Raw genomic sequence first — 26,263 nt, forward strand, 5'->3', positions numbered from 1 at the left:
TCACTTGGATTTGAAATTCTATTTAACTCCTGCTTGCAGGCTTTCAGAGTCTCACACTCACGCAAGAACTCTTACAGCAAATCCATATCATTACATTTTAAACCTAAAATTAGCTACATCAAAAGTGTTGGGGCAGCCTGCAAACCCTACTGACTATGTGCAAGGTAATGAAACTGTTACTTACATGTAAATGCGTGTGCATGTGTGTGCAGACTTGTGTCAAATTTAAAATCTCACGCCAGCCAGCTGTCTAAATTTGGCAACCCTGCAAGTTAATAGATTTGAATCTGAGCCACATAAATACTTGAGAATAGGTCATTAATTGTAGCAGCAAATAGACATAGATTGCTGTCAAATATATCCATTAAGCACACAGGCTGCTCTGGGTGTAACTCATCCAGCCCCACCGCAGTTAGCGGCATGATGAAGCTGAGCTTCGTTCCTCGGGGGGCTGACAGAGGAGCTACGGAAGGAGCAGGGGCTTCCTGAAGATTTATGTGCAACGCGGCCTGTCAGGCCAAATAAAATCAATAGGGTCCCCTTATGTGAAGCCAGGGCCTCCGGAGAATCACACCTCCTACCTGCCATGCCCTCACCGTACCCACGCCGCCACTTGCTCCTCTTCTTCGGCGTCGCCCAATGCCCCCGCGGTCGTCCCTTGTCAACTCACGTTCGGATGAATAAAACAGATCGATTTATAAGGCAGCCCGGTCGGAAAACGGCATTTGCCGAGCAGGAGCGATGCGTGGTGTGAATTACAAGCGGAATTAATCGTCTCGGGTTTAACGTAGAATGCAGTGGCGTGGGGAGAGGGGGGTGGTGTTCGCTGTCATTTATATTCAGATGCTCTGCCGATGGTTTTTATTCAAATGCTCGTTTTTTTGCTGCGATGTTCAGTTTGCTACGGCATGCCTTAAACCCAATATGCTAACCATTACAGCCTTTCTGCTAAGCTCATTGCTATCCTAATTTTTTCAGTCAAATTTTCTTCAAGTCAGATGTCAACATGCGAAATGAAAAATTCACTCATTGTATTAGATACGTCTTGGTAGTACTGGGTAGAACTCATTTTTCCTCCCAAACCGCACATTCAAAGCACAGCACTGACTGCCCTTTTGTTTTTGACCTTATGGCCTTCCACTTAGCTTTAATGAGTTGGCCATTCTACACTAACCTCATATTAATAGGGTGTCTACAGTCACACAAATACCATTGACTGGACATTTTTTTTTATCACACCATAAACTCTAGTATATCTAATGTGTGACCATCCCTGAAAAGTGGCTGTTTCTGAGATAATGGAAGAGCTGCATATGGCAACCACAATTACACCAGGGCCAAAACCAGTTAGATCAGGCATTTTAGCAGTTCTAATTCTTGCCAAACAGTAAGTGAACCCCTTCACTCTGTATGTATTCAGCTGCAGTTTCAGCTGCATGTTTTGCTGGTTGGATGAGCAGGCTGTTTGCATTGGCAAGCAGGTGTACCTAATTAACTGACCGCTGAGTGTATCTGTAAACAGTTTGTGGCATGAATAACTGCACATGGAAAACATACTGCAAATAGTTACTTGATAGGTGTATCGCTCAACAAGCCTTGCATTTTTGGCCATGATTTGTCCTGCCCAATAACATGGGAAAAGTTCTTCAGGAATGGTCATTCTGACTTTGGATTCATCAGCGGATGACGACTCGGCTAGTGGCCGATAGACTGATGAAAGGTGTCACAGGACAGGGGCAGTCTGCACTCATTTTCACTGTGTAGGGGGGAGTTAACCACATTATTGTTGTCAGCAGTCTGTATGGCATCCTAGCTACTAATAGTGTGTTAAATGTTTTAATGAGTGTGGAGTCACGTTATTGTGAAAACTGGGTTCATAATATTCTTTGTGGACTGCGTCTGTATGGGTTCAAAAGCTTGATTAGCTGAATAGATTCTGGCCCATTTTCATGTAACCCCTGGTGCAGCTAAAGGTGAACTATCCAGCCAATTGCTAATGGTGGTGATCAAGACTTCTGAGCCAAGGTGGGAGGGATAGTCTGTGGCCGCTTGTCCGCTCTGAATGATAAGTCATTGGACTTTAGGATTATTGAACAATGACTGGAATATTAGATTAACTAACATTAATGTTCATGATCTTTCTCCATTGCTGTTTGGCCAACATTAGTGTCAAGTGTAACCTCCCGGCTGTTTTCCGTTGCCAGGGGTGACGATGAAGCTGATGGATGAGGTCGCCGGCATTGTAGCCGCCCGGCATTGCAAGACCAACATCGTCACGGCCTCGGTGGACGCCATCAACTTTCACCGCAAGATCAAGAAAGGTGAGACAGACCTCGGGACACAAGATGTGCAAAAGGTTGGAAAGCTAAAAAACCAAACAAAACCTAGGTTGGCTTTTTCCGCCATCAAATAAAATGCTCCATTATATTGAATGATGGTGTTTATGATAGTACCAGCCTGGATTACAGGCCCTCAAACAGTTTGGTTTCAACACAGATAGGAACCAAATCAGCTCCGAACCCCCCCTGCCCCCCTAAACACATGGTACTCCCACGTTATCGGTAGGGACATGTCATTATCGGCTATACCCAAATCTACGGCCCTGTTCTGTGATATCTTGACAGGCTTCTTAGCAAGGATTTTTCATAGATTTTAATGCGCTACATGTCTTCTTTCTTTATACAGGAACTGTGAAAGAGTATTTGCATATACAGTATAAATGAATTCTGATATAAAGTAGCAGCTTTTTGCTGGGATTTATTAAGTCTGGCTTTTCGATGGGAGTCCCTAGGTTATGTTAGAATGGAAAACCTGCCCGTTGTGTCAGGGGACCCTTGTTCTTGGAGAGCTGGGGTCTGCAAATGGAAACTATGTCCCATGGGCTTGCAGGGCGCAGTTCCTGGAGTCGCTCCGTGCCACATTAAGTAGCTGCTACACACTCCATGTGTTTACATGATGGATATTCTGGGCCTCTTGCTTATTTATACCCACGTGATCCATCTCTCAGCGACTCTCAGAGTTTCCGGCATGGGGAGGGGCGGGGGCGGGGGGGTTGAGAGGACACGATGATGATCGATCCTTATCGGACCGTTTCCCTACAAATATACGAGCAATCATACGACCTCCGTTAGGCTAAATTCTGTCCTGCCCCAAAGAACTAAAACCCTTGATGTTAATATAGGCTTGGTCGTCTCTGCCAGTGTCATTTTGCCAGGAAATATCCAGCTCTGCTGAATGGAAAAAAAAAACCTCAAAGCAAGAAAAAAGACATAAAACAAATGTTTAAACTGCCAGGAGGGGCCTCTTGAAATTAGCATTCCTTTATGTAACCTTATAGTTTGACTCCGCTGCATGTTCTGTTCGTATGAGGAAATCATTTTCATTAGCGCAGTATGGAAAGAATGAATGAAATAAATAACCCCGAGCTATTTTCCATGGCTGTGGCATTTTTATTCTTAAAATGCTGTTGTGGTGAGGGAATGGCTCATTTTTTATTAACCGTCTTGCCCAGCTGTTTTCTTGACGGGATGAGCACACGCACAGGGGTATGTTCAGCGAGGGCACGGCCATTTTCCTGCCTTATATAAATCAGACTCCCATAAGGCTGATCCTGCTGCTTTGCCTTTTAGTGGTTATGCACAAGCCTGGATGTCAGGGGCTGAATGTTTCTGTTTCTTCCTCAGGGAACAAACTAACAAGGAGAGACGCTAGACATGTAAATTGCTCATTGATCCGCGGTGACCTTGTATTTTACGATCTGTCTGCATAATTTGGGCTAAAGTTAACGATTCGCCTTTCTGGATGGACCTGTTTGCCCACAACACGCCTTGGACTCACAGTACTTCCAGGTTTTGCTGTTGTTGTCAAACCTGGAAGACAATTAGCACCTAATTTCCTCGATTATACTGTGGCAAATTACTGAGGAATCCCTATTTTCCATGCTTATTTTTAAATGTTATCAGATAAGATTCATTATTTATGGAAATATTCCACTGATTCTTCTCCCTTCTCTCATGTCATAGATGCTTCTGTTCTAAATCATTTGTTCTTTGCTTTTGGAACTGTGTGTACACCAAGTCCTCCAAGGAGTGGACTGTGTACAAGACATTAATACATGACAAAAAACGATTTAAATAGAAAAAAGAACCCAGATATTTCTTTTTAGAAAGGCCAACATTGATTTGCATCAGTCCACTTTGGCCAACAAATTTTCAGCAAGTGTGACATAAGCAAGAGAGAACATTTGCCGGACATAGGTTCTAGGCTGCTTGTGGAAGGTGGAATTTTAATGCGATTGGACAATTTTTATTTCCTTTTCCCAGAAATCAGCTGCCTCCCACAGACATGATGTGTCCAGTCAGTATTGTCCTAAGTTTGTACACACTGCCACAAGTGACTAGCTGGGAAACATTCATCTCCTTTCATAGGCCAGTTGCAGTGCAAAGATCATGTGCTTGCTAATCTGAGTGGAACTCATGCAGAACCGTTCTCACATTTAAGGGACTGTCTTGTGAGAATTAAGAGAATTGTTTTGTTTTGTTTTGGAATAAATCATCTTGCCATAAAAGTAACCTCGACAATAGATAGCATCTGTGCAATAAACAGGATATCTGTGTTGTTTTTCTAAGTGCTCCCTTTTACCATACAAATCTCTAATTTTGACAGCCAGCCTTATTAAACAGAAGAACCAGCCCATTGTTTTACTTTTAAAAAGAGGCCAATTTATCCCAAAAGACAACAAAACATGTTACAAGTTTACAAGATGAACATATTGAATGCTGAGAAGGTTACTGGGTTTGTCTGCATTTCAGAGCGTAACAGACTTCCAGCACTAACAATTGGTCACGTAATCTAAACAGTATTATACTCATTCCGTAACCGCTAACCCTTTTCTTTTGCACAAGCTTGGTTTTGAACAGTAAACGTGTAAAAAAAATTGCATATATGAATATCCCCCACAATCCCCTGCTGTGTCTTCATGGCCTGTCTCAGGGGACGTCCATCCTGGTACATCCCCTTACTCTCCAGCACTGTGAAAAAAGCCACACCGTGGTTTATCTCTTAAGGTTATCAGTGCTAGACCAAGACACACTCAGATCCCTCTCGAGGGCCCTGCGTCTCTCCTCTAAAGAAAGCTTCTTACCCAGAATTGCTTCAGTGAAATATCTATTATTGGGTCAAGCATCCAGCCGTAAGCTAAAGTCCCTTCCCCTTGATGGAAAGAACCATGTGACCAGGGTAATTCAGACCCGACCAGAGTTTTGTTAAGGGAGGGAGTGTTTTTTGGGGGTGTGACCTGGTGATGCCCTGGTGATGTTCATCACACCTGTTGTGCTGTCATTGGTTGTCCTGCAGCAATGTGGCTTTTTTTAACGTGAACTGCACATGGTGTGTCGCACACTGAGGAAGGCGACACCCCGAGATGCCTCTGCGTTGTGTGCAGACTTGTAATAAAATTGCATTGAAGCAAAGTGCAACATCTTTTACTTTAAAATACGGTGGTTTTGGCAGGGGAGGAAACAAATGAACACAGCGTCATGCAACCCAGCAACATGGAGATTGGAGTCCACCATTAAGGTCTGGGGTGTCAAAATAAAAGCGGAGTGGTCATAAATGGGGGGAGAGCAGGAATGAGCAGATGGAATTAATCAACTCCTGGTCCCGTATAAGAGGATCCATCAGGCAAATAAATCATTTCGTTCCTAATGGTTTTCTCACTAAATCTATGTCCATTTCTACCCTCCCACTTCATACATCCTCTTTTGTGGGGTCCAGCTCTTTGATCTTGGTGCCGAAGAGGTTCGATTTGACTTCCTGCTGAAGAACCGTCAGGCTCGATTTCAGTGTCAGGCAGGGATGGTGTATCTCGCTTCAGCATGGTGTATCTCAGAGCTCCGAGCGGCACTCCAGGCCTCCAGCAGTGTTCACCAAGTGCCGCAAATATAGCTGAGATAATTCAGGACTCCTCTGCATTGTTACACTCATGATGAAAATTGGTGTAATGCCCCTCCTTTGATGTGACACATGCCGAGGGACTCAGAATCTCAATCCTGAGGTCCCTCCATCCATTGTGCCCTTGAATGGTAATGTTATAATGAAATCGTTGGGTTTTGTGGCCACATGGTCATGCTGCGCGAGGTGATTATTCCACATTGCCGTATTTCTGTATCAGCATGTCCTCAGACAACCCAATTAAATGTTAATCAGTGTAAGTGTCCACACAGGACTTCTGACATTTTAAATCTATTTTTTAATTGCTGCTGGTGTATTATGAACAAATTAATACTTGAAACTATCCTGTTTCTTTATAATAATTGTATCCCCATAACTCCAAACCATCTGTGCCCAGTCGTGTGTCCAGATTATCCCGATGTTCATACGTTTCACATATTTTTCAGAGTTTGCACATATGAATTCCCGGATCTATCACAGTACTGGGCTCCTGAATATATCGTTTGTTATTTACATATATTAGCATATAGCAAACATCTACGCGACCAAAAAGTCACTGGAAAATGTAACATTGCCACTACTGAGGTTTGTCCACACACAGGAGTCCGTACAATGTAATTTCGAAATCATATTGTTACAATCAGAACGACATCGTAATCTTCACCAGACCGGCATTAACCTGCGACTTCAAACACCCAGCGTGCTTAGCAAAGAGCTTAAAGACACTGAGTTGTGGAGGTGACAGGGTGTTGAATGGCAGCTCAGCTGGTTTGGAAGGATGACGCTTCTGTTCATCTGCATAAATTAGTAAAAATACAGACACCTCGATGAAAGTGCTGGATGAGTAATAAATGACAAATATTACAAAAGACTTGACCTGTTCTGGTTGAAATTCCAAATGGCCCGATTGGACAGCCATAACCCAACTGCCTGAATATCCGCGGTGTGTTTTCTGTGGTGGTACTCTGATGTTACCTTTGAGAAAGGTTATTTTACCAGCTTCCATGCACAGAGTGACCATCACTATAAACTAATGTGTTTAGCAAACAAAAAAGTAATATAGGTACAATAGAGTATGATCTTTTATAATTGCTATGCCCTTTCTGTGAGTGAATGGCATTTCCGCCATAATGTCATAATGAGCTGCCTGAGGTGTAGTAGGTGCTGCATGAGTGGCTTCCTGGTCTTGCTGGTTTTGTTGTTGTCGCCTGTCAGCTGTTTGCACACTTCGCCGTGCAGCCGGCTATTAACCAGAGACGCCCATCGGAAAACGTCTCCACCGCCTCCGTCCGTCACGCCCAATGAACCGACTCCCACACCTGGCGCAGCGGGAAGTCGCTGGCATGGATCTGGCAGCCGGTAGCGTACCGGTTGGGATGTGGGCTCCAGACTCGGACAGCATCCAGTCCTGGTCTTTGCATGAGATAAATTTCCTGGAGTGGCCATTTGTGGGTGGCACAGTGGTGCTGTGGTTCGCGTAGGTTTGAGTCCCTGCCCCCAGCTCCTAATGTGTGGAGTTTGCATGTTCTCCCAGTGTGATCGTGGGGTTTGTTTTGGATGCTCTGGTTTCCAAATGTCCAAATGTGTTTACACTGCAGTCTGTTGGTTCCCTGTCCTGGGTTGTTCCCTGCCTAGCTTGTGTGATAGGCTCCTCACTCCTGTGGTCCTGCGTAGGACAAGTGGGAATAGAAAATGTGTGAATGGTCCTATATGAAGTATCACAGTCAAGGAAACTGATATGAACTTGGTTAAACTAACTGTCAGTTGTATGAAACATATGAGGGTGAAAGCAATTATTTAAAAGCAAGGGAATGATGTTGCAAATTACATCAAGATTTTTTTTTATTGCAGACATGTGCTTTTAAAATCCACTGACAACATATTTTTATATAGCAGATGTTTTTCTTCAAAACCACTTACATAATCATTTTAACCATTTATATAATGGCATAAGTTTGGGTTAAAACCTTTCTTGAGGGCGAAACAGCGGCGCCCTTTTCGAGACTTGGGCTGGGAAATTAATTTATTGTGATTTACTGAGAATCACAGTCCCGCCATGTGAAGCAGGACTCTGATTGGTCCTACCTGTGGCCTGTATGTTATCACAGACCCAGGAGCCGAGCAACAGGGCAGTGCCTGGCAACAAACGCCTGCCCCAAGTACCTGCTTCAGACGAGCTCAAGCGTCCCCAAACAAGCAAACTAACTAATCAATAAGTCATGCTGTTGCCATGGCAATCAGCCAAAGCACCACTATGAGAAAAGGAAGGTAGAAATGGATCTCCAGGGATAATCGTCCTGCTTTAGAACCAGAACAGGGCTTTTTTGAACTCTGTGGGATTATGTCATGCCTGCATTCCACAACAGCAGCTCAGTGACAAAACAGAAGAGCAATCTTCCTGAGGGACGCAGTAAATGTAGCAACAGTGCATGTAACAGTCAAACCTTACATCCTTTAAGCTGGGTTTCTGTGCAGTATCAGTAACAAACAGGCCAACATTTTATGCACATTCTGTGAGTCTTGGCCTTGCGTGAAACGGTCTAAGGACAAAATGCTTGATTGTTTGTGATGAACATGGTTTGTGATGTGTCACAGACACAGACCCTGTGGTACATGACCTGTAGCACAAAGGCCACAAAATTGTTTCTGATGCTGAACGGTGATGCCAGTCACTGATCCAACTGGATGGGTTGCCAGAAATCGAGCTAAAATTGAAAATTTCACTGCTAATGCAAAACAGTGAAAATGCATTAATTAGAACAATACAAAGAGACGGTGATAACCCAGTTCCAATCATAAGTTCATAGCTTTACTGTCATAGGTGATAAAAGGTCTCTAAAATTTCCTACAATTAGAAACAGGCAAAGCAAGGTAAGTTTATTTAAATAGTCCCATTCAGGCACAAGGCAATTCAAAGTGCAGGTTGTTTCCTTGTGTACATCAGTCAAGGAAATCCTGCTTTCTGCAATATACGTAGATGGACAGTTGGATCAATACAACTTTTCCCTATCATGTGTCCATCCATTATGAAAACCTTAAGTCTTTGCCTTCCCATGATGCTTCAGAGGTCCACTTTGTGCCACCCATCCCAATAAAGGCACCCTGGGCTGACATGGCATGCAGCTGAAATACTATTCAAACCCTCAGGGGCTTCTACAAAGAGAAAAGGAGAGTGCTGACACAGCAGCTGGGAGCCGGAACAGAAGTTAATCAGAAAGTCGTTGTGAAGGAAGACCTGTCTGTCAAGGACAAGTTATTATGGGGCCATGATTGACCCCAGGCTTTGGGGGCCTGCATCACTCTTAAAGCAGTAGTGACAGCAAGGCAAGCTGCTGATGTTAGAGCTCTGGTGCGTGACTGTAGCGTAAGAGATGTTTGATGATGTTGGGGTTGGAGCACACCCCGGGGCATAGATGGGGAGATTCCATAGCGAGCTGCAGATTATCCCTCTGTGGCAACCAACTGTGTTGTTGTCCCTGCAGGAATCCAGCACTGAAAGCTGCCTGATGTGACTGTAACCGACCTGCATCCTTGGCCGATGAACAGATTGTGAAAGGCTGACATGGAATCCTTATGTCTTCTGTCTCCAGGCTGCATTTTGACTGTCTCTGGCAGGATGACCTTCACCAGTAAGAAGTCCATGGAGATTGAGGTGTTTGTGGATGCTGACAACCTGGTGGAGGCAGACAAGGGGAATTACCGCGCTGTCACCGCCTTCTTCACCTACATCTCCTTGGATAAGGAGGGCAAGCCTCTTCCTGTTCCCCCACTGAAGGTAGGCCCTGAGAACTGTGGGTAGGATGGGACATGCGAAATGTTAGGAAGACACGCCCACCAGTGCAGCACATGACCAGCACACGGCCAATCAAGAAGGAGCTGTACACTCTTATTTGCCCCCAAAACAAATTGTTCATAAGCGATCAATATCAGGAGTCTTTAAGATCTTTACCAAGATAATGTCATCTGGCCCAGAGTTTCCTGACCTGAGTGCAGGTGACCCACTGTACTGTATATGGTGGTTCTCAGTCCAGCCAAACACTTTCTTAATTACAATCTTTAAAAATGATTAATTGATTAATTTCATTTAAGAAAATAAGGAAAACTATAATTTATTTCCCTAATTGTTTAGTTAAGCTCAGTAATGAGGAGTTAAATACTTCTGAAGTATTTTGTTTCTGAGAATTGAATTGGCTGACAGATGAATGAGGCTAATTAATTCCTGTCTCGGTTGGAGCAGTATGGACTCGGGAAATCCTGATCTACTGCCTGATATGTAGTGGTCTGAAGCCCAAGCTTATGCTGTACCCTACATTAAGAAAGTGATTTGCTTCAGTCAGAACAATTTATGTGAGAATTGTAAGCTATTGTAAAATTTTATATTATTTTCTGTGGCCCTCACTGACGCCCCCAAAGCCTGTGACTTCACCTTGATCATTATTACTGAGAACTGTCCTAGATAGCTACTGCACTTGACAGATCCTTGTCTTAAAAACGATTTCAGTTAGCAAAGAAACAGCTTCAAGACCTGCAGTACTGTAGTTTTTAGCATGTGATTGCATTAAAAAACGTGCTTCAAAGGCCCATCTGTTGATAATTGGGTGGTTGCCACAGAATGATGCCCAATCAGGCCTGCTGCCAGGGTGCTGATGTCACATTCCAGACAAACAAGGCGGAAAATAGCAACCCAGTAGTCACTGTATTACTACTAGGAAGCACAATGGCATCGGGCTGCTTTTGCTTCTGCCTGCCAATTGCTGATGTGAAACTAGCTCCTGGTAACAGAATTTCACTATTCGGAAACGAAAAACCACATTTTAACCCACATTTGTTTACTTCTCAGTTTATGGTCCCGGACTTCCTGGCAGGAACAAAGCACAGTAAAAATGCTGTAAAATCATTTTCGATGGCTAGTAGTTTATTAACAACTAGCACAGTAAAAAAAATTTATGAGGAAAACTGGATGGATGAAACATGTTAGAGCTGGAGTTGCGCCAGCGACAGAAAGGGTGCTGGGTTGCTATGGTTTTACCCCCCAAAAGAGGCGACAACGTGATTAGCACAGTTCAAACTGAAGGAATAGATGTGAAAATGGGAATTTGCTATATCCACAATGACCAAAGATAGATAGATAGATAGATAGATAGATAGATAGATAGATAGATAGATAGATACTTACATACATATATACATACATTGGCATAGTCTCAAAATTTTTTACATTGCATTTCAGCTATGTAACATGCTCTGCGTAAATTAAACTAAGCTATTGGCAAGTTGGGTGGAGAGTAATTAAAGCACCATAAATATAAATATGATGTAATGTATGTAATGTAGCGTATGCTCAGGGTTCCTGTATGTAAACATAGCATTTTTAAAAATCGCATCTGCACCCTTCGGTTTTCCCCATCTTCAGCATTGGTAATTCTCTGGCCAGAAATAACATGCTCCGCTGTATAAATAGCATATATCGACCGGGGCAAGTGCAGCTCTAATTTGACCTAAGGTGATGTTATCTTCAGGGAAAAAAAATACTCTTGTGTCTATTTTTAGCAGGGCCTATTTTAGCTGGGAGTCTGGGGAAGGGGCCGTGATTGGCTGCCAGGGCCTGCAGTGTGTGTGTGTGTGTGTGTGTGTGTGCGTCTGGCCAGTTGGACATGACTCGTACACACAACGTGCATGGCTGCACTGCTGGGGGAGGAGACACAGAGACACGATGTTTACCTGTGTGTCCTTGCGGCACGGCGGAGCCTAACGACGGGCTTTACGGCACGGCGGGTCGGAGAACGCGCGCCGCCGCAGAGTGACAGCTGAGGATTTTGCCCTGGCGAGTGTTCAGCTGGGTCCCTTCACTCACGGAACAAGTTGGGTTGCTATAGCAACCCTCAGCGTAGGAAAGCGGGAGTTTATTTTTATGCGCTTCTGCGTTTGACAGGGGTCATCGGCGTTGCTGGAGTGTGCTGCCCGCATTAACCTCTCGCCCCTGCTCATTTTTGTACGCGGCCAGCCCCACGTAGGCTTCCTCTAAACTGAAGCATTCCGGAAGCTGCCGTCGGGGACGACACATCACCCTGGAATTATGCCAGAATCGGTCCCATTGCCATTGGATCCACCATCTGTTTCTCTGGACTGAAACACCGTCACTCTTCCAGGGTTCTGCCTTTTTCCGGTGCTTTACAACTTCACACAATGGCTAAATATTAGGTTTTTACTTAACTCTATCACATCAATTTTTCTATTTTCTCAAAAGTCATACCTCTCAGCTTATTCCCTTGTTTAGTTGTTGTCATATTATGTGACTATCGGCAGGGGTGGAACTTACGAATTCTAGCTAATAGCCGACTGGGCTACTTCAGTAAAAAATGTATGAATTTTTATTTACTAGCCAGCAGGCTAGTGCTCAGTTTTTTTGTATTCATATTTGGCCTAAATTACTCACCTCAGGCAAATAGACACACTATTCCAGCCCTAACTATCAGGCAGTAAATACTGTCACCAACCATAAATTCTGCTTTTATTGAGCATTGTCCATGTCATTCGCATCGATATATCTGTAAATGCAGTCTGAACTTTGAAAAACTGACCTTATAGCATATTTATATACCCTAGTTTTAGGGCGTTTCGTTGACTATAAGCAGTCGCTGCAGGTATTGTCCTCCCTATGTCAGTGGAGGTCAACCTTCATCAGGGGCCCTGCAGGTCTTGCTCATAGGTCTCCGCCCTGTTGCAGAACTTATCTAGCTAGCACCCTATTGGCTGCCAGAATATAAGGTGACAAACCGATAATTACTTTAGCCAATCAGTTAAGAGCTTCAGTATTCAGCATGTGCAGACCATGTTGGGCCACCACCACTAATAATTGATACTTTACTGATCCCCGTGGGGAAATTCTTTTTACGCCTCCCTCAACTTGCTCTTTGTAGAGTAAGTTGTCCATGAAGGGCAGCCACCTGTTGGGGCACCCAGGGAGCTGGGGGCTAAGGGCCTTGCTCAAGGACCCACAGACGTGCTGAACCGGCGACCTTGTGATTACAAGCACACAGGCTTAGCCCACTGAGTCACACGCTGCCCCATAATAAGTGATGCAAGCAAAATTTATGATATTATATTTCAGTTTGTGGGTGTGATGTGGCCCTTTCCTGCATTATTATTATGTATTTTGCATTCACCCATTTTCCATACCAGTTAGTCCAACACAGGGCAATGGTGGGCACAGGGTGGGGGACACCTGGGATTTTAGAGAGACACCAGTTCAAGTTAAACGCTTGTCTTTGGTTAGAAACCAGTGTACCCCAAGCAAATCAACACACTTGGAGAACATGAAACCTCCACACACAGAGAGGTGTGGGATTCAAACCCTTGAAGTACGAGACCACTGTGCTGTGGTCTCCACACCAATATTTAAAAAGGATGTTTTTTGTTGCCTTTCCAATACTGCCAATTTCAGGAAAGCTTTGATGCTCTTTGGTGACGTTAATTATTTCAGTGTTGTGAGCGGCGTTCCAAGACAAGGAACCGTGAAATTGTGTAAAATTTGTGAAAAAGGCCAATACCCAACAAACAGCCACTGTTTTTCAAAACAGAGAGATAAGTTTATCTTGAGTGAAACTAGTTTTTTTTGCCAGACATCTCTTAATATTAAGTGTTGTGGTGAGGAATGATTTAAAGAAAGAAATGCATGTTTTATCTTAAAAAAGGGAAGCGGAAAATGAGAAATGAAAATAAACATTTCAGTTAAAGTTGCCCCATGAAATAAATATATAAATACAAAATTAGAATTTTTGAAAACTGCATCATCTAGTTTAATGATATTGTTATTGTTATTGTCATGAGGGTGAAAGGCTTAATGATTCTGGAATAAGAAGATTGCATGCTAATGTCAGTTATGCTAACTAACAGAAAGCACTGGGTGGCAACTCAGCCAATCATGTGTCTCCATCCAGAAGGTCATTTGCATGTACTTGTTATTCGCTGTTTAATCCTCCTGTTGGTGGAGCAGTGGCACTTGGCAGGAGAGCACTATACCAACTGGCCAGTCTTCTGTCCCGAAGCAGCCTATCGCAGACCTGCTGCTTGCGTTACAGCATGGCCCCATGCCAGATCCATGCCAGCTAGCCTAATCGCAGTCCGCTGGCTGACTGTGGCCATGTGACTTGTCGGGCAGCTGTGTGTAAGCAGCTGAAGGCACACGGGGAGGGTACGTCTTCTTGGATGTTGCAGGTGTAGCCCAGCTGGTGGATTCGTTTCGGTAATTGTTTGGTAAACCCAAAAAATAATCTTTCTCAAAGTCAAAGCAGGTAGAATAGAATAGCATAGAATAGAATAGAATAGAATAGAATAGTCTTGTTTGCCACATGGCTGAGGCTGGTGGAAAATTTTGTTGGTACAACTCATTGCAGAAAATAGCTAGCAAACAGAATAAGATGACAGGATGCAAATAATAAACTAAACAGAATAGGTACACAACATAGAGTATATACAACATAGAGTATATACAGTACAACATAGGACACATGCAACTTAAATGTACTGTAAAATAAGACTATGGGCTAATTGGAACACACTGTAGAATAGATCTCTAACAGAATGCATGACATAACGCAAAAGTGAAATAACTCAAGGTTCAAGGTGCTTTCTATACTGGTGGTCTAGAATCAGACAGGCAGGTGTTGACTAACTCCAAACTCCCTCATTATTAGTAGTATCACACATCGCGATGTATTGATGCATTCCCGATAACTTGGAACTTGAAAATTTACAGAGTACTATAGAACAGCCGAACGGAATGGATTCCTAATGCAAATTTTCACAAGCGAATGCTTTCGGTACCATTCGATGCTAACATAAGACGGGGATTCTCAAAGGCTTGCTAGCACAAATTAGCAAATAGTAAATCATGATGTGCACTATTTGAACTGTAAATAAGCATCTCTTCAGTTTTATGTCACTGTTGTTCTCCAAACCCAGCAATGGTTTTACCGAGCTGACCCTTCTGCAGTGGAAAACCGAAGTGAGCTGGAACTGCACTGGAAGTAGTCTCTCTTCACAGTACAGCTCTGGCACAGCTTGGTTCCTGCTAGCCAGTGGAAAAGCATTATTTGTAGCACTTTTCTGTAGAACTGTAACAGAGGAAGTTTTCCAAGAAGCTGTACTGTGCTTTCCCTGTGAACGGGGGGGGGGGGGGGGGGGGGGAGATGATCGAAATATGAAGAAAAATGCTGATGTGCATGTTGTGAATGAAAAATCCCATGATGAGATGGAGATCAGCAATCTGGAAATGTATCAGTAAAACCCTACAGCAGACAAGCAGTATTGTGCACTCCCGTTATGGATGGCAAAGCTGTTAGGATGCTAGATTCAGCTTCCATGGTCTCAGTCAAGGCCCAGAGTAGCATTAGTTTGGAGTAGCATTTCAACGATGAGAAACTGAGGTTGGTAGATAGTTCCAAATGTGCAAAACTAAAGATAAGATCATGCCCTAGGTGTTGCAATGTTGAATTTGATGGACTTACATGTTGTCAGATCAGAGGGACCACCACTGTGAGGTCATGATTGGGCAAGGCAAACACAATTGTGCCACTGAGGTGTCTATAGAGACAAACCTACAAACAGTTCTAGATGATGTGGCTGACATCTTCAGATGGACATGGCACACAAACACACCAAGGGTATGGTAGTTGTAAGCAGTTCCTTAAGATGCTTGAGAAAAAGTAGACGGTGAATATGATCTTGGGAACTGAAGACCATTGGCAGCACCAATGTGACTAAAGGTAAATTCGTACTTCACGGTTCTGCGTGCCCTTTCGGTTGCGGACGAGGAGACGTGACGTATATTTCATCAGCAGGGGTTGGTTGCAGACAACTGCTGCTGGTGCACTTGTAGCCCAGATGTTTATGTCTAGTGGAAACCTTCCGCACCCGTGTGCATCGACCACGCATGTGCAAGATAATTGATTAGATAGTTGCAGTAGGTGACAGCATGGAATTTCCCAGATCAGTGCTAGTTCCGGTGCGCAGCAATATGAGGGTAATATCTAATTTTTCACACTGTCCAGGCATTTTACCGAGGTACATGGTATTTTAAAAAGCCGCTATTTTGAAATCTCGCCGATAAAATTCACCGAGTGGATAGGAGAGGTCGGAGTCCCGGCTAGTTTTGTCCCAAGGATTTCAAAATACTGTGTCAGGCCTTATAATATCATTCAAGCATTGAGTAATAACTTTAAAACTGTTGATAAAAGTTTACTTGTTTTGCTACACTGCTTGTATTTGTGTTTGTACATCTGCCCTCTGCTGGTCTGGTGGAATATCACCACGGTATGCATGCACCAACCGTGACCATCCGCATCCACGGCCAAATGTAGTATGACTACTATCTGCCACGTGTACGGCCGTCTGCAGCCCGAAAGCACATGAGAGCGCATGCGGAAAAATGAAGTATAAACTAGGCTTAAGAAGAATGGTGGTAGACTCCATGATTTTAAGTGACCATTAACCCAGTACTGAAGACAGAACAGTAATAAATAACCAAGACTGACAGTATTTTCTCCAGCCTGCCAGCACTGTTTGAGCAGATACATATCTTTAGATGGATATGGAACAGTGCAAGGTGTTTCTTACTATTAACACCTACAAAGGTCTATAACTGCTTTATAGGCTTGTTTTCTGCGTGGCCTTGGCGCCAGTGCTTTGGCAGAGGGCCACGGATCCAGTGCTGGTAGGTTGCCCTGGAATGCAGTGCTATTTAGCTGACATTGTCGCCATTGGTCCAGAATCTCATCAAAGCACTGAAGAGGCGAGCAGGCTTTAGGCTTAGAGTTCACCATAACCAGTGTGAGTTCTTTAGAGTTCACCATAACCAGTGTGAGTTCTTTAGAGTTCACCATAACCAGTGTGAGTTCTTCAGACCCAGCACCATATAGTCAGACTACTGATGCACACGAGAAAATACAATCTGTTCTGCATCCTGAGAGATGTTTCACAGTTAATGTCCTTTTTGTTTATGTTATTATAATAAATTCCTTCCAAACTGTCCCTCTTTCCCTCGCCTAGCCTTCTGCAGGCAGGGAGGAAATATGAGTTAGCTAGAGAGTGTGAAAGTGCATTTTTGGAAGCAATGGAGATGGTGACTTCAGACACAGTGCTCACGCATTACAACCCTCAGCTGCTGCTGCACGCATGCAGTGCTTCACCATACGGAGCTGGAGTCATTATGTCACACATCATGGCAGATGGAAGTGAACGGCCAGTTGCCTTTGCTTCTCGCTCTGTTACATGCACGGGAAGGAGGTTTTACCCTCACTGGAGACCATCAACCTTTGTGTCCATCTTCAAAACACGGAAAGACGTTCTCCTCACGACAGCACCACGCATGCAGAGATGGCCGCTGCTCCTTTGCGAGCTCAGGTATGAAACTGAATACAAAAGGTCACATGATTCTGTTATAGCTGCGGAGCTGCCTGGGAAGGTCACGAAAGAGGGCGATCCTCATGTTTCTGCTGAAGCAAGTCGGCAGTCTTCCTCTTACGGTGGCGGTAGCTCAAAGTGAAAGACATCCCACATCATGTCAGGTTTATGTAGTAACAATGAATGGCTGGACTGAACAGCAGAAATCCTGATTCGGTCTCTCATAAAGAATTAACTCTGCAATGACTGTATCACGTGGCGACTTAGATTGATAACATCACCCAAGCTGAGATCTGAAGTGCTGGAGGAGCTCTAGGCTAGTCATCTTACCAATGTCAAAATTAAGGCATTGGTCAGAAGCCTTGCCTGGTAGCATGTCACAGACCAGCAAACAGAACAACTCCCAGTTTATTGTGCTGGATGCCAGCATGTTCAAATGATGACACCTCTTCATCTTCGGGACTGACTTGTACTTTCCTGGCACAGAACCTATTTGGACTTAGCAAGACCTTCTATGGGCATTTTCCATGTAGTAGTGGAAGGACATTGGAAGTGATGGTGATTCAGATGAGCTCCACACTGTCGCTCACACTGCAACACACTGCGAGAGCTCTTTTCACTAACAGGTGTCACTGAGCACTTGATTAATGACAATGGAACTGAGTTGGTAACTGGAGAATTTCAGATTTGACAATATCGTGTTATCACCCCCCCCCCGTTCAACTAATGAACTGGCTATATGGTTTGAAAAATGCTCACAAGGTAGTGTTTGCTGAGAATTTGACCCTGATACAAGAGGTTTTTCATCCAGTGTCAGCTTGTTAACTAGCAATGCTGTTCTCTGGTCAGCCTCTGCAATCCTGTTTTATAAAGCAGTATTTCTCAACTCAGTCCATGCCTTTTTTTTTTTTTTTCTTTTTGCAATTCTGCTCCCTCCCAACTCCCAGCACACCTGTACTAGGTATTGAGTGTTTCTGATTGGCTGGGAGTTGGGAGGGAGCAAAAATGTGAACTGTCTGGGGGTCCCTGAGGCCTGTTGTATAGCCAGGTCCATCATGCATGATTCCCAGGCCCAGAACAAAGTCCTCATGACACCCTCTCCTGGGCCCCAGGCCGAAAGCCCAATGCAGAGAGATTCCCGAGGTGGACAGAAGCGAGTCGTCGGAAAGACAAGACCTGCACTCCTCTCGTACATGGCTGAGGTCTCTCCTGGTGTTAGAACAGTCCCTCTGCATGTGCTGCACCATTTGCAGGTTTTACGCTTCTCTTTGTATGACAGAATACGGAGCAACATGGCCGGGCTGGAGCTAATGAGCGGTTGGTAGGGGGGCACCTGCTAGACCTCTGGGAATTCTGATCAGCAGAGGTGCGGTGTTCTGTTGTCTGGGCTGCAGTAAGCCACTTGTTATTCATAATTAGGCAGTTCATCAGACAAACAAGCATGGCTGAAATCTCTGAAAACTATGATGACAGAATCCAGATTAGATTTGTCAGTGGCAGAAATGTGTCATGCACACTCACAAATCGCTGACTGCACATTTGACTGTAGCGGAATGTTAACGCTGATGAGAACAACAGAAGTGAACTTTCTACGCGGGTAAAACGGTCAGCAATTTTTTGTGTGGAATTCTTTGTCCGAATCCTACGTCTGCTGCCTCAGTGCGATTTTAGATAAAGTTTTGCTGGCCTGTCGGCTTTAAAGAATGAAATTCCCGGGGTTACAGTTGAGTCTGGAGCTGTTGGGTCCAGCCAGCTCTCAGTGAGGCAAGAGGAAGAACATCCCTTAAAATCCAGCTGGGTTTGGATAAGTAGTAAAAGTTCATCCATTTTGTTCTTGAGTAATGACTAAAAGAAAAAGTTTCCTTTATTGTTTTTGCTGATTTAAGAAATGCGCTCAGAACTTTGCGCTCACCTATACTTTTTCAGTGATGTAATTTTTAGGCTATACTGATGGTATATACCTCCTTATCAAGAATTTATGGGCATATTTAAGAGTGATTTGGGGGAAAAGGTTTTATTTCTATTTCTGAACATTTTTACACCTTTAGCGAAGGGTGTAAAGTACTGTAAGTCTGGTTTGCCAGAGTTTACAGGCTGTAACATGTTTGGACGTGTTGAGACAGGGTCCTGCTCACTCTCTGATAAGGAAAAACGATGTCATGGTCACAAGTCATCTGAAGTAAGATATAGTTTTGATATAAAGATCAGCACCGACATTTGGGCTTGCGAGTGAGCGCCTGGTGGGTTAATGTGGACCGTTTATCAAGTGGTTTTTGACAGACAGCAGAGTTTGTGACTCAGTGCAGAAAGTTTACCTGGTTGTTCAATATCTGACTGCGGCATTTCATCACAGTGACCCCAAATCATGTGATTTCAGCAGCTTCAGCTCTGTTCCCTCCCATCAGACGGCTGCGGCTTTGCTGTTCCATCAAAGGGGATCAGCCTGGAACTCGACTGTCTTGGGCTTTGTGGTTTATTTATTTGTTTATTATTTTTCCCATGTGTCATCTTCCAGTAGGAGTCTTATGTAATGTATATGTGTGACATAACCGCAGCCCCAGGAGAATCTGTGACCTACCTGATGATGACAAACCCTGTGGAATTTTGGGGACCCTTCACATGCCTGTAACAGAAACTTAGTTACAGGCTGGCGCTGGTTACCATGGTAACACGGCCTGGATCGCCGCATCCTCCTGGTCACCCGGCTAGGTCCAGGATAGCACTTATTTGAGATCATTGGGGACGGATGTGCAGATGTGGCTGTCCTCTCGTCACTGAGGGTGTCTGTATTCCCTCAGCTGCTCCCTGTGTTTAGAAAATGGGAAAATGGATCATTTTCAGAGTTGCATACCTCCGTCTCAGTCACTTCTTTTGATACCTTTCTCGGCACAAGTGCGTATAGCTGTGGGCTACACATTATGGAAGTAATACAAACCCCCCCATTTTCCGTGTCGGTCCTGCTCTTCATCTCATCAATTTCACCGACACCGACATCCTGTCCTCCGCTGTCTGTGGCGTGTAGCATCCCTAGCGCCACATCTGATAGAATCAGCCGTCCAATCCTGATAGTCCACACCATTTAGCAGCTGCTTAATCCAGGCAGCACGTCACGGAAAACGGTGAGCAAGTCCTCCCGTTATTAACCGGTCTGACGTCCTGGACAATTCACGGTTTCCCAAGACATTTAGTAAGCGCCCAGATCCTCGGAGTCTGCCCAGTGCATTACACAAGATGCTGGCTTAATGCGTGTCTCTGCTGCACGTATTCAGGGTTTCACCAGTTTTGATTTGATTTTCTAGCTTCGTCTTTGCAATTATTTGCTTCATAACTAAGCAGAATATATGTGCAACAGCCCAACTGAGTATGACCTAAAGAGTGCGAGAAGACATTCTTTTAGAGAGTGCAGTGATTATTACGCACTGCATTTAGATTAGATGTGTTGGAAAGTACTAAGAATTGTACCTCTTCTGCTTTTCTGATTAGCACTGTTCAAGGTGACCGTATATTTTCTTAGCAACTGATGAACAAAAAGAATCAACAATTGTAAAATCTGAATCTTTATTAGATCACTCTTTCTTTGATGTTATCCTATCATTTAGCTTCCTGTGTTTGTCATAAAACATACTACAGTATTTATCTTATTGACCGCGGAAGGTCCCACTACTTTTTTAGTCATTCTTTGTGTTAATCTGTACTGCTCCGAATCCGCCACCTTTTTTCACCTTGCAGTGAGTTGTTGGGATTTTGAAAACCTTGAATAGAAAATTGATGTGTTGTTATTGCTAATGTGCTGTTTTCTATAAGCATGGTGGACACAGTGTATTTTGAGAAGGTTCCAGGATCTATAAGTTCCAGTGGGTCTGTACTGCATACCTGACTTTAAGTACTGTATTCAATATTCCAAGTATTCAGCTAAAGCTCTGCTTGGGCTTTGATATGTAATTACAGGGAATTTTCGTGCCGGCAAAAATACCACTTTTAATTCTGGAAAAAAGAGAGAAAAAAATCTGAAACTTAAATATGCATTGAACCTTCAGTTCCCAGTAGGGGTACTGTGAGTTTAGTGTAAGTTACCAATTAAGAAAATATGGAGTGTGTGTAATTATGTTGAAGTCTACAGTTTTGAGTTCTGTGGATGGTTTTGGAAAGTAACTTCTAAGTGCCCTCATTAATTCTGAGCTGTGCCTGAACGAGCGAGTTCCTGTATATTCTGCTGATCTTTCTCAGCAGAAATGACAGAGGATTTGTCTGCATGTCTCTTAATTAACAATGCTGGAATATGCTGTAATTGCCCGGCTTATTGGCCAGCTGCTCCTTCATCCCTGTTATAAGCAAAGTGCTCCCCATGTGATGGTGGTAATTAAGGAGCCCGCAGGCCCTCAGGGCTTTGGGGAGAGACGTTATTATGTCCTCTGCAGGACGCTCTTAGTGTCTCTGAACTTTGCTAATTAAATGCTGAACGCAGGCGGGATGCCGCGTGCGTTTGTGATGGCGTGTGTGGACATGCGTGCTTGTCTCTGCGTCTGTGTGTATGTTTGTGTGTGTGTGCGGTCATGTATATTTTATATTGTGGGGATCAATGTAAGTTTAAGAGTATAAGTCTAGGTAATGAATGAGTATGGTATGTGGCCCAATAAATGCTTGATTACGTACTGTTCAGGGTATGGTTTTAAAGAAAGACTCGCAAAGTGAGCACGAGTGCTGGTTTTAAAATCACTATAAAAGTGTGAAGAGGCTGCAGGGTAGGCAAATGTGTGATTCTGTGGAAAATTCGTAAATTTCTTATGGTTTTTCTGACTGCAGGATCAGCTGAGACCTGTAAGGCTGCACTGAGAAATGATTCCTTTTCATATGCAGTAAGTTGGGTCTGGCAGAGCAGCAGAAGCCGCTGTTGTACACCCTTCCAGCCGTCCAAGTGATACAGCTGTTCGGTCTGAGTTTCAGTGATGTCCAGTCTGTCCTGGAGATAGGGGTACACCTGTCTAATAGAAAGAGAGTATACTGTGTATTTTTAGCCAATGAAATACACCCAAAGAATGTATACTGTCTTTAACCAATCAAACAACGTCATGAGAAGACACACCCTACACATGTGATGACTGCAGCATCATGCATTGCTACCATGTTCAATTTGGTTAGTAAAACAAAAAAACAAACAACAACAGAAAGGGAGATCTAATTACACATATCAAAACACATATTAATTGTACTTTTTCCATGTCCTGTTTTTAGTGCAGAAATTCCAATAGGATCTGCAGTCAATGGCATCTCAAGAAGTGTTGTAGTTTATTTAACAGATGTTTTATTTAACCTTTATAAAAGCTTTTGGTGCCCACTGCTTTTTAAGTTGTCCGCACAACCTTTTATGAAGGGGCAGAGCTCATTTATTTTTATTAATTTCAGTGATGTACAGATAACCAGAAACAGTGATTTCCCTATCAAACAGACTAAACAAATCTTTGGTCAATGACTGGGTGTCCAGGAATTATGCAGGATTGAGACGCAGCCCTGCCTGGAGGGGGCAGTGTGAGGGGAGCTGCGCTGATGCACGCGCTAACAGGAGTTGGGGCCCAGGGGTGTTACAGCAGTATCTTTTGCTCTAGGTAGGGCCCCAATAATGACTTTAGCCCAGGGCCCCCCCACCCCCTAAATTCCACCCCGGGGAGGATATATACTAGATGGCCCAACCATAGGTAAACACACAAACACACGCATTGCACATAAACAGATTCACTAGCTAACAGCAGTTTGTACTGTCCGCAGTACAGCTGGACGGCGTTTCCTGAGATTGTGTGAGGATGGTGAAGTACGGCACACACGCAGGGACAGTGTCTGCACGTCACACACTCAGAGTTGAGAGATCTGGACTCTCCAGTTCTGTGGCAACATCGCACTTTTATGAGCTGACACGGATACGGGGGGGGTTTCAGGGCAGACCACTTAAAATCTCCCTCCCCCGACAATGTTTTGACATGCTTTCAGTTCTACCAAGCTTTTTGGCTGCACAGAGCTTTAAGCTAATGTAAAATCCTTCGTTATCTAGTCTGGAAGGTCATACTGAGATGAGCACCAACATCAGAAGCTTTGGCTTTGAATGGGACAGAGGTACAGTGACCTCCAGGTGAATGTGTTCCCAACCTTCTCACGCCCGTTTACAGACTGCACCGTTTCTGCTCGTGCATTTGTGCTGAAATTGTCAGCAGTTGAACAGTGTGCCTTCATGTGCCGTGACATAATTAGGTCAGAGAAGGCTGGTTTTGTTTGCCAGGGGTTTTATGTGGTATTCAACCACACCAGATGCCACAATACGGGCTGTGAAGAGGGAAAGCTTGTGGGATCTGGTACACAGAAGTCCGTCACCCCAGAAGATTCCTTTAGCTGTAATTGGGGTCGTCTCTACAATGGCAGATTCTGAAAGCTAACTGAGTATCTAAAAGAGCCAAATGTTTAGGAGAGTGATACGTGATGTTCGTTTTGAATGTGAAATGTTTTCCTCCCTCACCATAACACTGACAGATAGAACTGCCGTTCCTGTCTCAACTCTCTCCAACCACATTCACGATGAGAGCAAAGTTTTCAAACACCACCCCAAGTCTGAGCCAGTAAATTACACACCTAACTTAGATTAGCACAGTTCCACCTCCCTAGCACCTAAATCGATTTGAGGTGTGATAATGGAGTTCACCATCAGCCCTGTAAACACTTGCACAATCTCAACAAGGACTCCAGCCAAACACACCTACCAGTGCATACACAGGCATTTACCCGGCTCATGGGGCTTTTATTTACACAAAAATGTTCTGAAGGCAGAAGGGAAAATGATTGGTTCAGAGAGATAACCAATCAGTTTGCAGAGGAGGTGGGTCCACGCTACTACATGAGGTGGGACCAACCAATCAGATGTCTTGGTCTTGCCTCCTCTAGTTACTTTGACCCACCTCCTCTATAATCTTATTGGTTATCTCTCTGAACCAATCATTTTTCCTTCTGCACATTTATGAACATTTTTTTATAAAGTATTTTTGAACATTTATGTGTAAGTAAAACTCACAGAAGCATTTATCCACAATCACAAGCAGAAAACCTGAATAATATTAAACCTTTGACACCGTGTGAGATCTGACTGAGGATTAAGCAGTGACTGACTGTTTATTGTGGTCACTGCTACGTGTTTGGGAACTTTTCACATGGAATTATAGATGTCTTCAGCTGCTGGTTATGCCTGTGTGGTGATGATGCATGTTCCACAAACGGGCCTCTACAGCTAACTGCACAGGAAAGCTTAGCATTTTTTGGTAAAAAAAAAAAAGATGGTGGATTTATAAAATGTATCATTTGCAATAATATGTCAGGGTAATCTTTGATTTGGAGCTGGATCTACCATGGGTGAACATCTGTGGAGTAGCAGCCAGCGCCTGCTCCTCAGGGTTAACCCCACCTCAGGCCGCTCTGTCCCCGGCACTTAACTCGGCTGCCATTCAATCTCTTGACCTGTTGTAATTAGATTTAATATTTTTAAAGGGTACTGGTAGGATTGTATGGGCCCCCTGCCGACAGGAACTTATAGGTCAAAATGTCTCTTAGAGTCGCAGTTCTGCCGGTTTACATCGTACACGAATTTCACAGACTGTGGGGTATTGGAGGATCAGTTGGTGATTTTAGATGTTTAACTGTAGTAAACAGGGAGTGTGAATGTGAAGGGTTGTAGAAAAATTGAAAATATATAGTTTTTTTTGCACCGTTGCCTCCCACCTCGGGATTCGTGTTGGAGTCTCCACCATGACTCCATGTGTGTGGAGTTTGCACGTTCTCCCCGTGTCATCGTGGGGTTTCCTCTGGGTTCCCTGGTTTTTCTCCTCAGTCCAAAAACATGCTGAGGTTACTTGGAGGTGCCAAGATGTCTGTAGGTATGATTGTGCCCTGCGATTGGTTGGCGCCCCATCCTGGGCGATTCCCTGCCTTGTGTCCATAGCTTCCAGGACAGGCTCCGGACCCCCCCCCCCCCCCGACCCTGAATAGAATAAGCGGGTATGGAAAATGGATCGATAACTTATTTTTGGAATATTTCTTTTTTTCCCCAACAGTGCTGGGAACACTGTTTTAGAGGAAACCCTCTGTCATGCATACAGAGACGTTTTTCTTTGTCATGTTTGATTAGCTTTGTTTTTAATCTGGGTTGGCAATTGAATATGTTAAATTGCAGTAATTTGGGTGTGAGGTATTGCTTTGGTATTTCTTTGCTATTCCTTTGCTATTCCTTGACATCTGTTATTACCTTTAATCTCTTTAGAAATCAGCCATAGGCCAATTCCAGCACATTATCTCTTATTCTTTTATTAAAGCAATTTGACAGATAAAATCACATCACAACGATGAATGTGAACTCTCCCTCATCGGTTATTTTTTTCATACATCTTTTACATTTAGATCCTCATTGTATTATACATGCTGCTTGTCTTCTGTCACTAAATGTCTTTAATTGTGACATGTGCCAAGTAATTATAGCAGTCACATTTTTCTTTGCAGTTTCTGAAAATGTCCAGAAATTGAAAAGTCCGACCAGATGTACGGTATTCAGAAGAGAACCTCTGTCATTTTGCAAGTTGTTCTGAAGTTCTTTCAAATGACGCGGCCTTTGTAGCTGACCACATAAAAGGACAGTTTCTACAGCCTCTAACATTTAATTGCTTACATTTCAGGAAAAGCTTTTGGTGCTAATGGTTTTCTAACTATGGCGCTTCAGTGTGCCCTGTAAGATTTGCTTTTGGGGGGGGTACAGATTGGATCATTGAAATATGATCAGTACTTGTAGATCGATTACGGTTTAATAGCATTTTTCTCCCCATAAACCTCCACATTTTCCTGTAATGCAACAAACGGGACTGGCGTCTTTGCCTGTGTCTTATTG

General features: G+C 43.8%; 1 protein-coding gene across 5 annotated transcripts in view; it reads left to right on the forward strand.

The window, feature by feature from the left end:
* acot7 (acyl-CoA thioesterase 7) overlaps positions 1 to 26,263 on the forward strand; it is an 83,452-nt gene that overhangs the window by 54,711 nt on the left and 2,478 nt on the right. For all 5 annotated transcript variants that reach the window (XM_023841573.2, XM_023841574.2, XM_023841571.2 and 2 more), the window contains 2 exons: positions 2,205 to 2,321; positions 9,543 to 9,727. In XM_023841573.2, the coding sequence (XP_023697341.1) occupies positions 2,205 to 2,321; positions 9,543 to 9,727 (302 nt within the window). The remainder of the gene's footprint in view (positions 1 to 2,204; positions 2,322 to 9,542; positions 9,728 to 26,263) is intronic.

This window comes from Paramormyrops kingsleyae, chromosome 6 (genome assembly GCF_048594095.1).
Source record: "Paramormyrops kingsleyae isolate MSU_618 chromosome 6, PKINGS_0.4, whole genome shotgun sequence".
Lineage (NCBI taxonomy): Eukaryota > Metazoa > Chordata > Actinopteri > Osteoglossiformes > Mormyridae > Paramormyrops > Paramormyrops kingsleyae.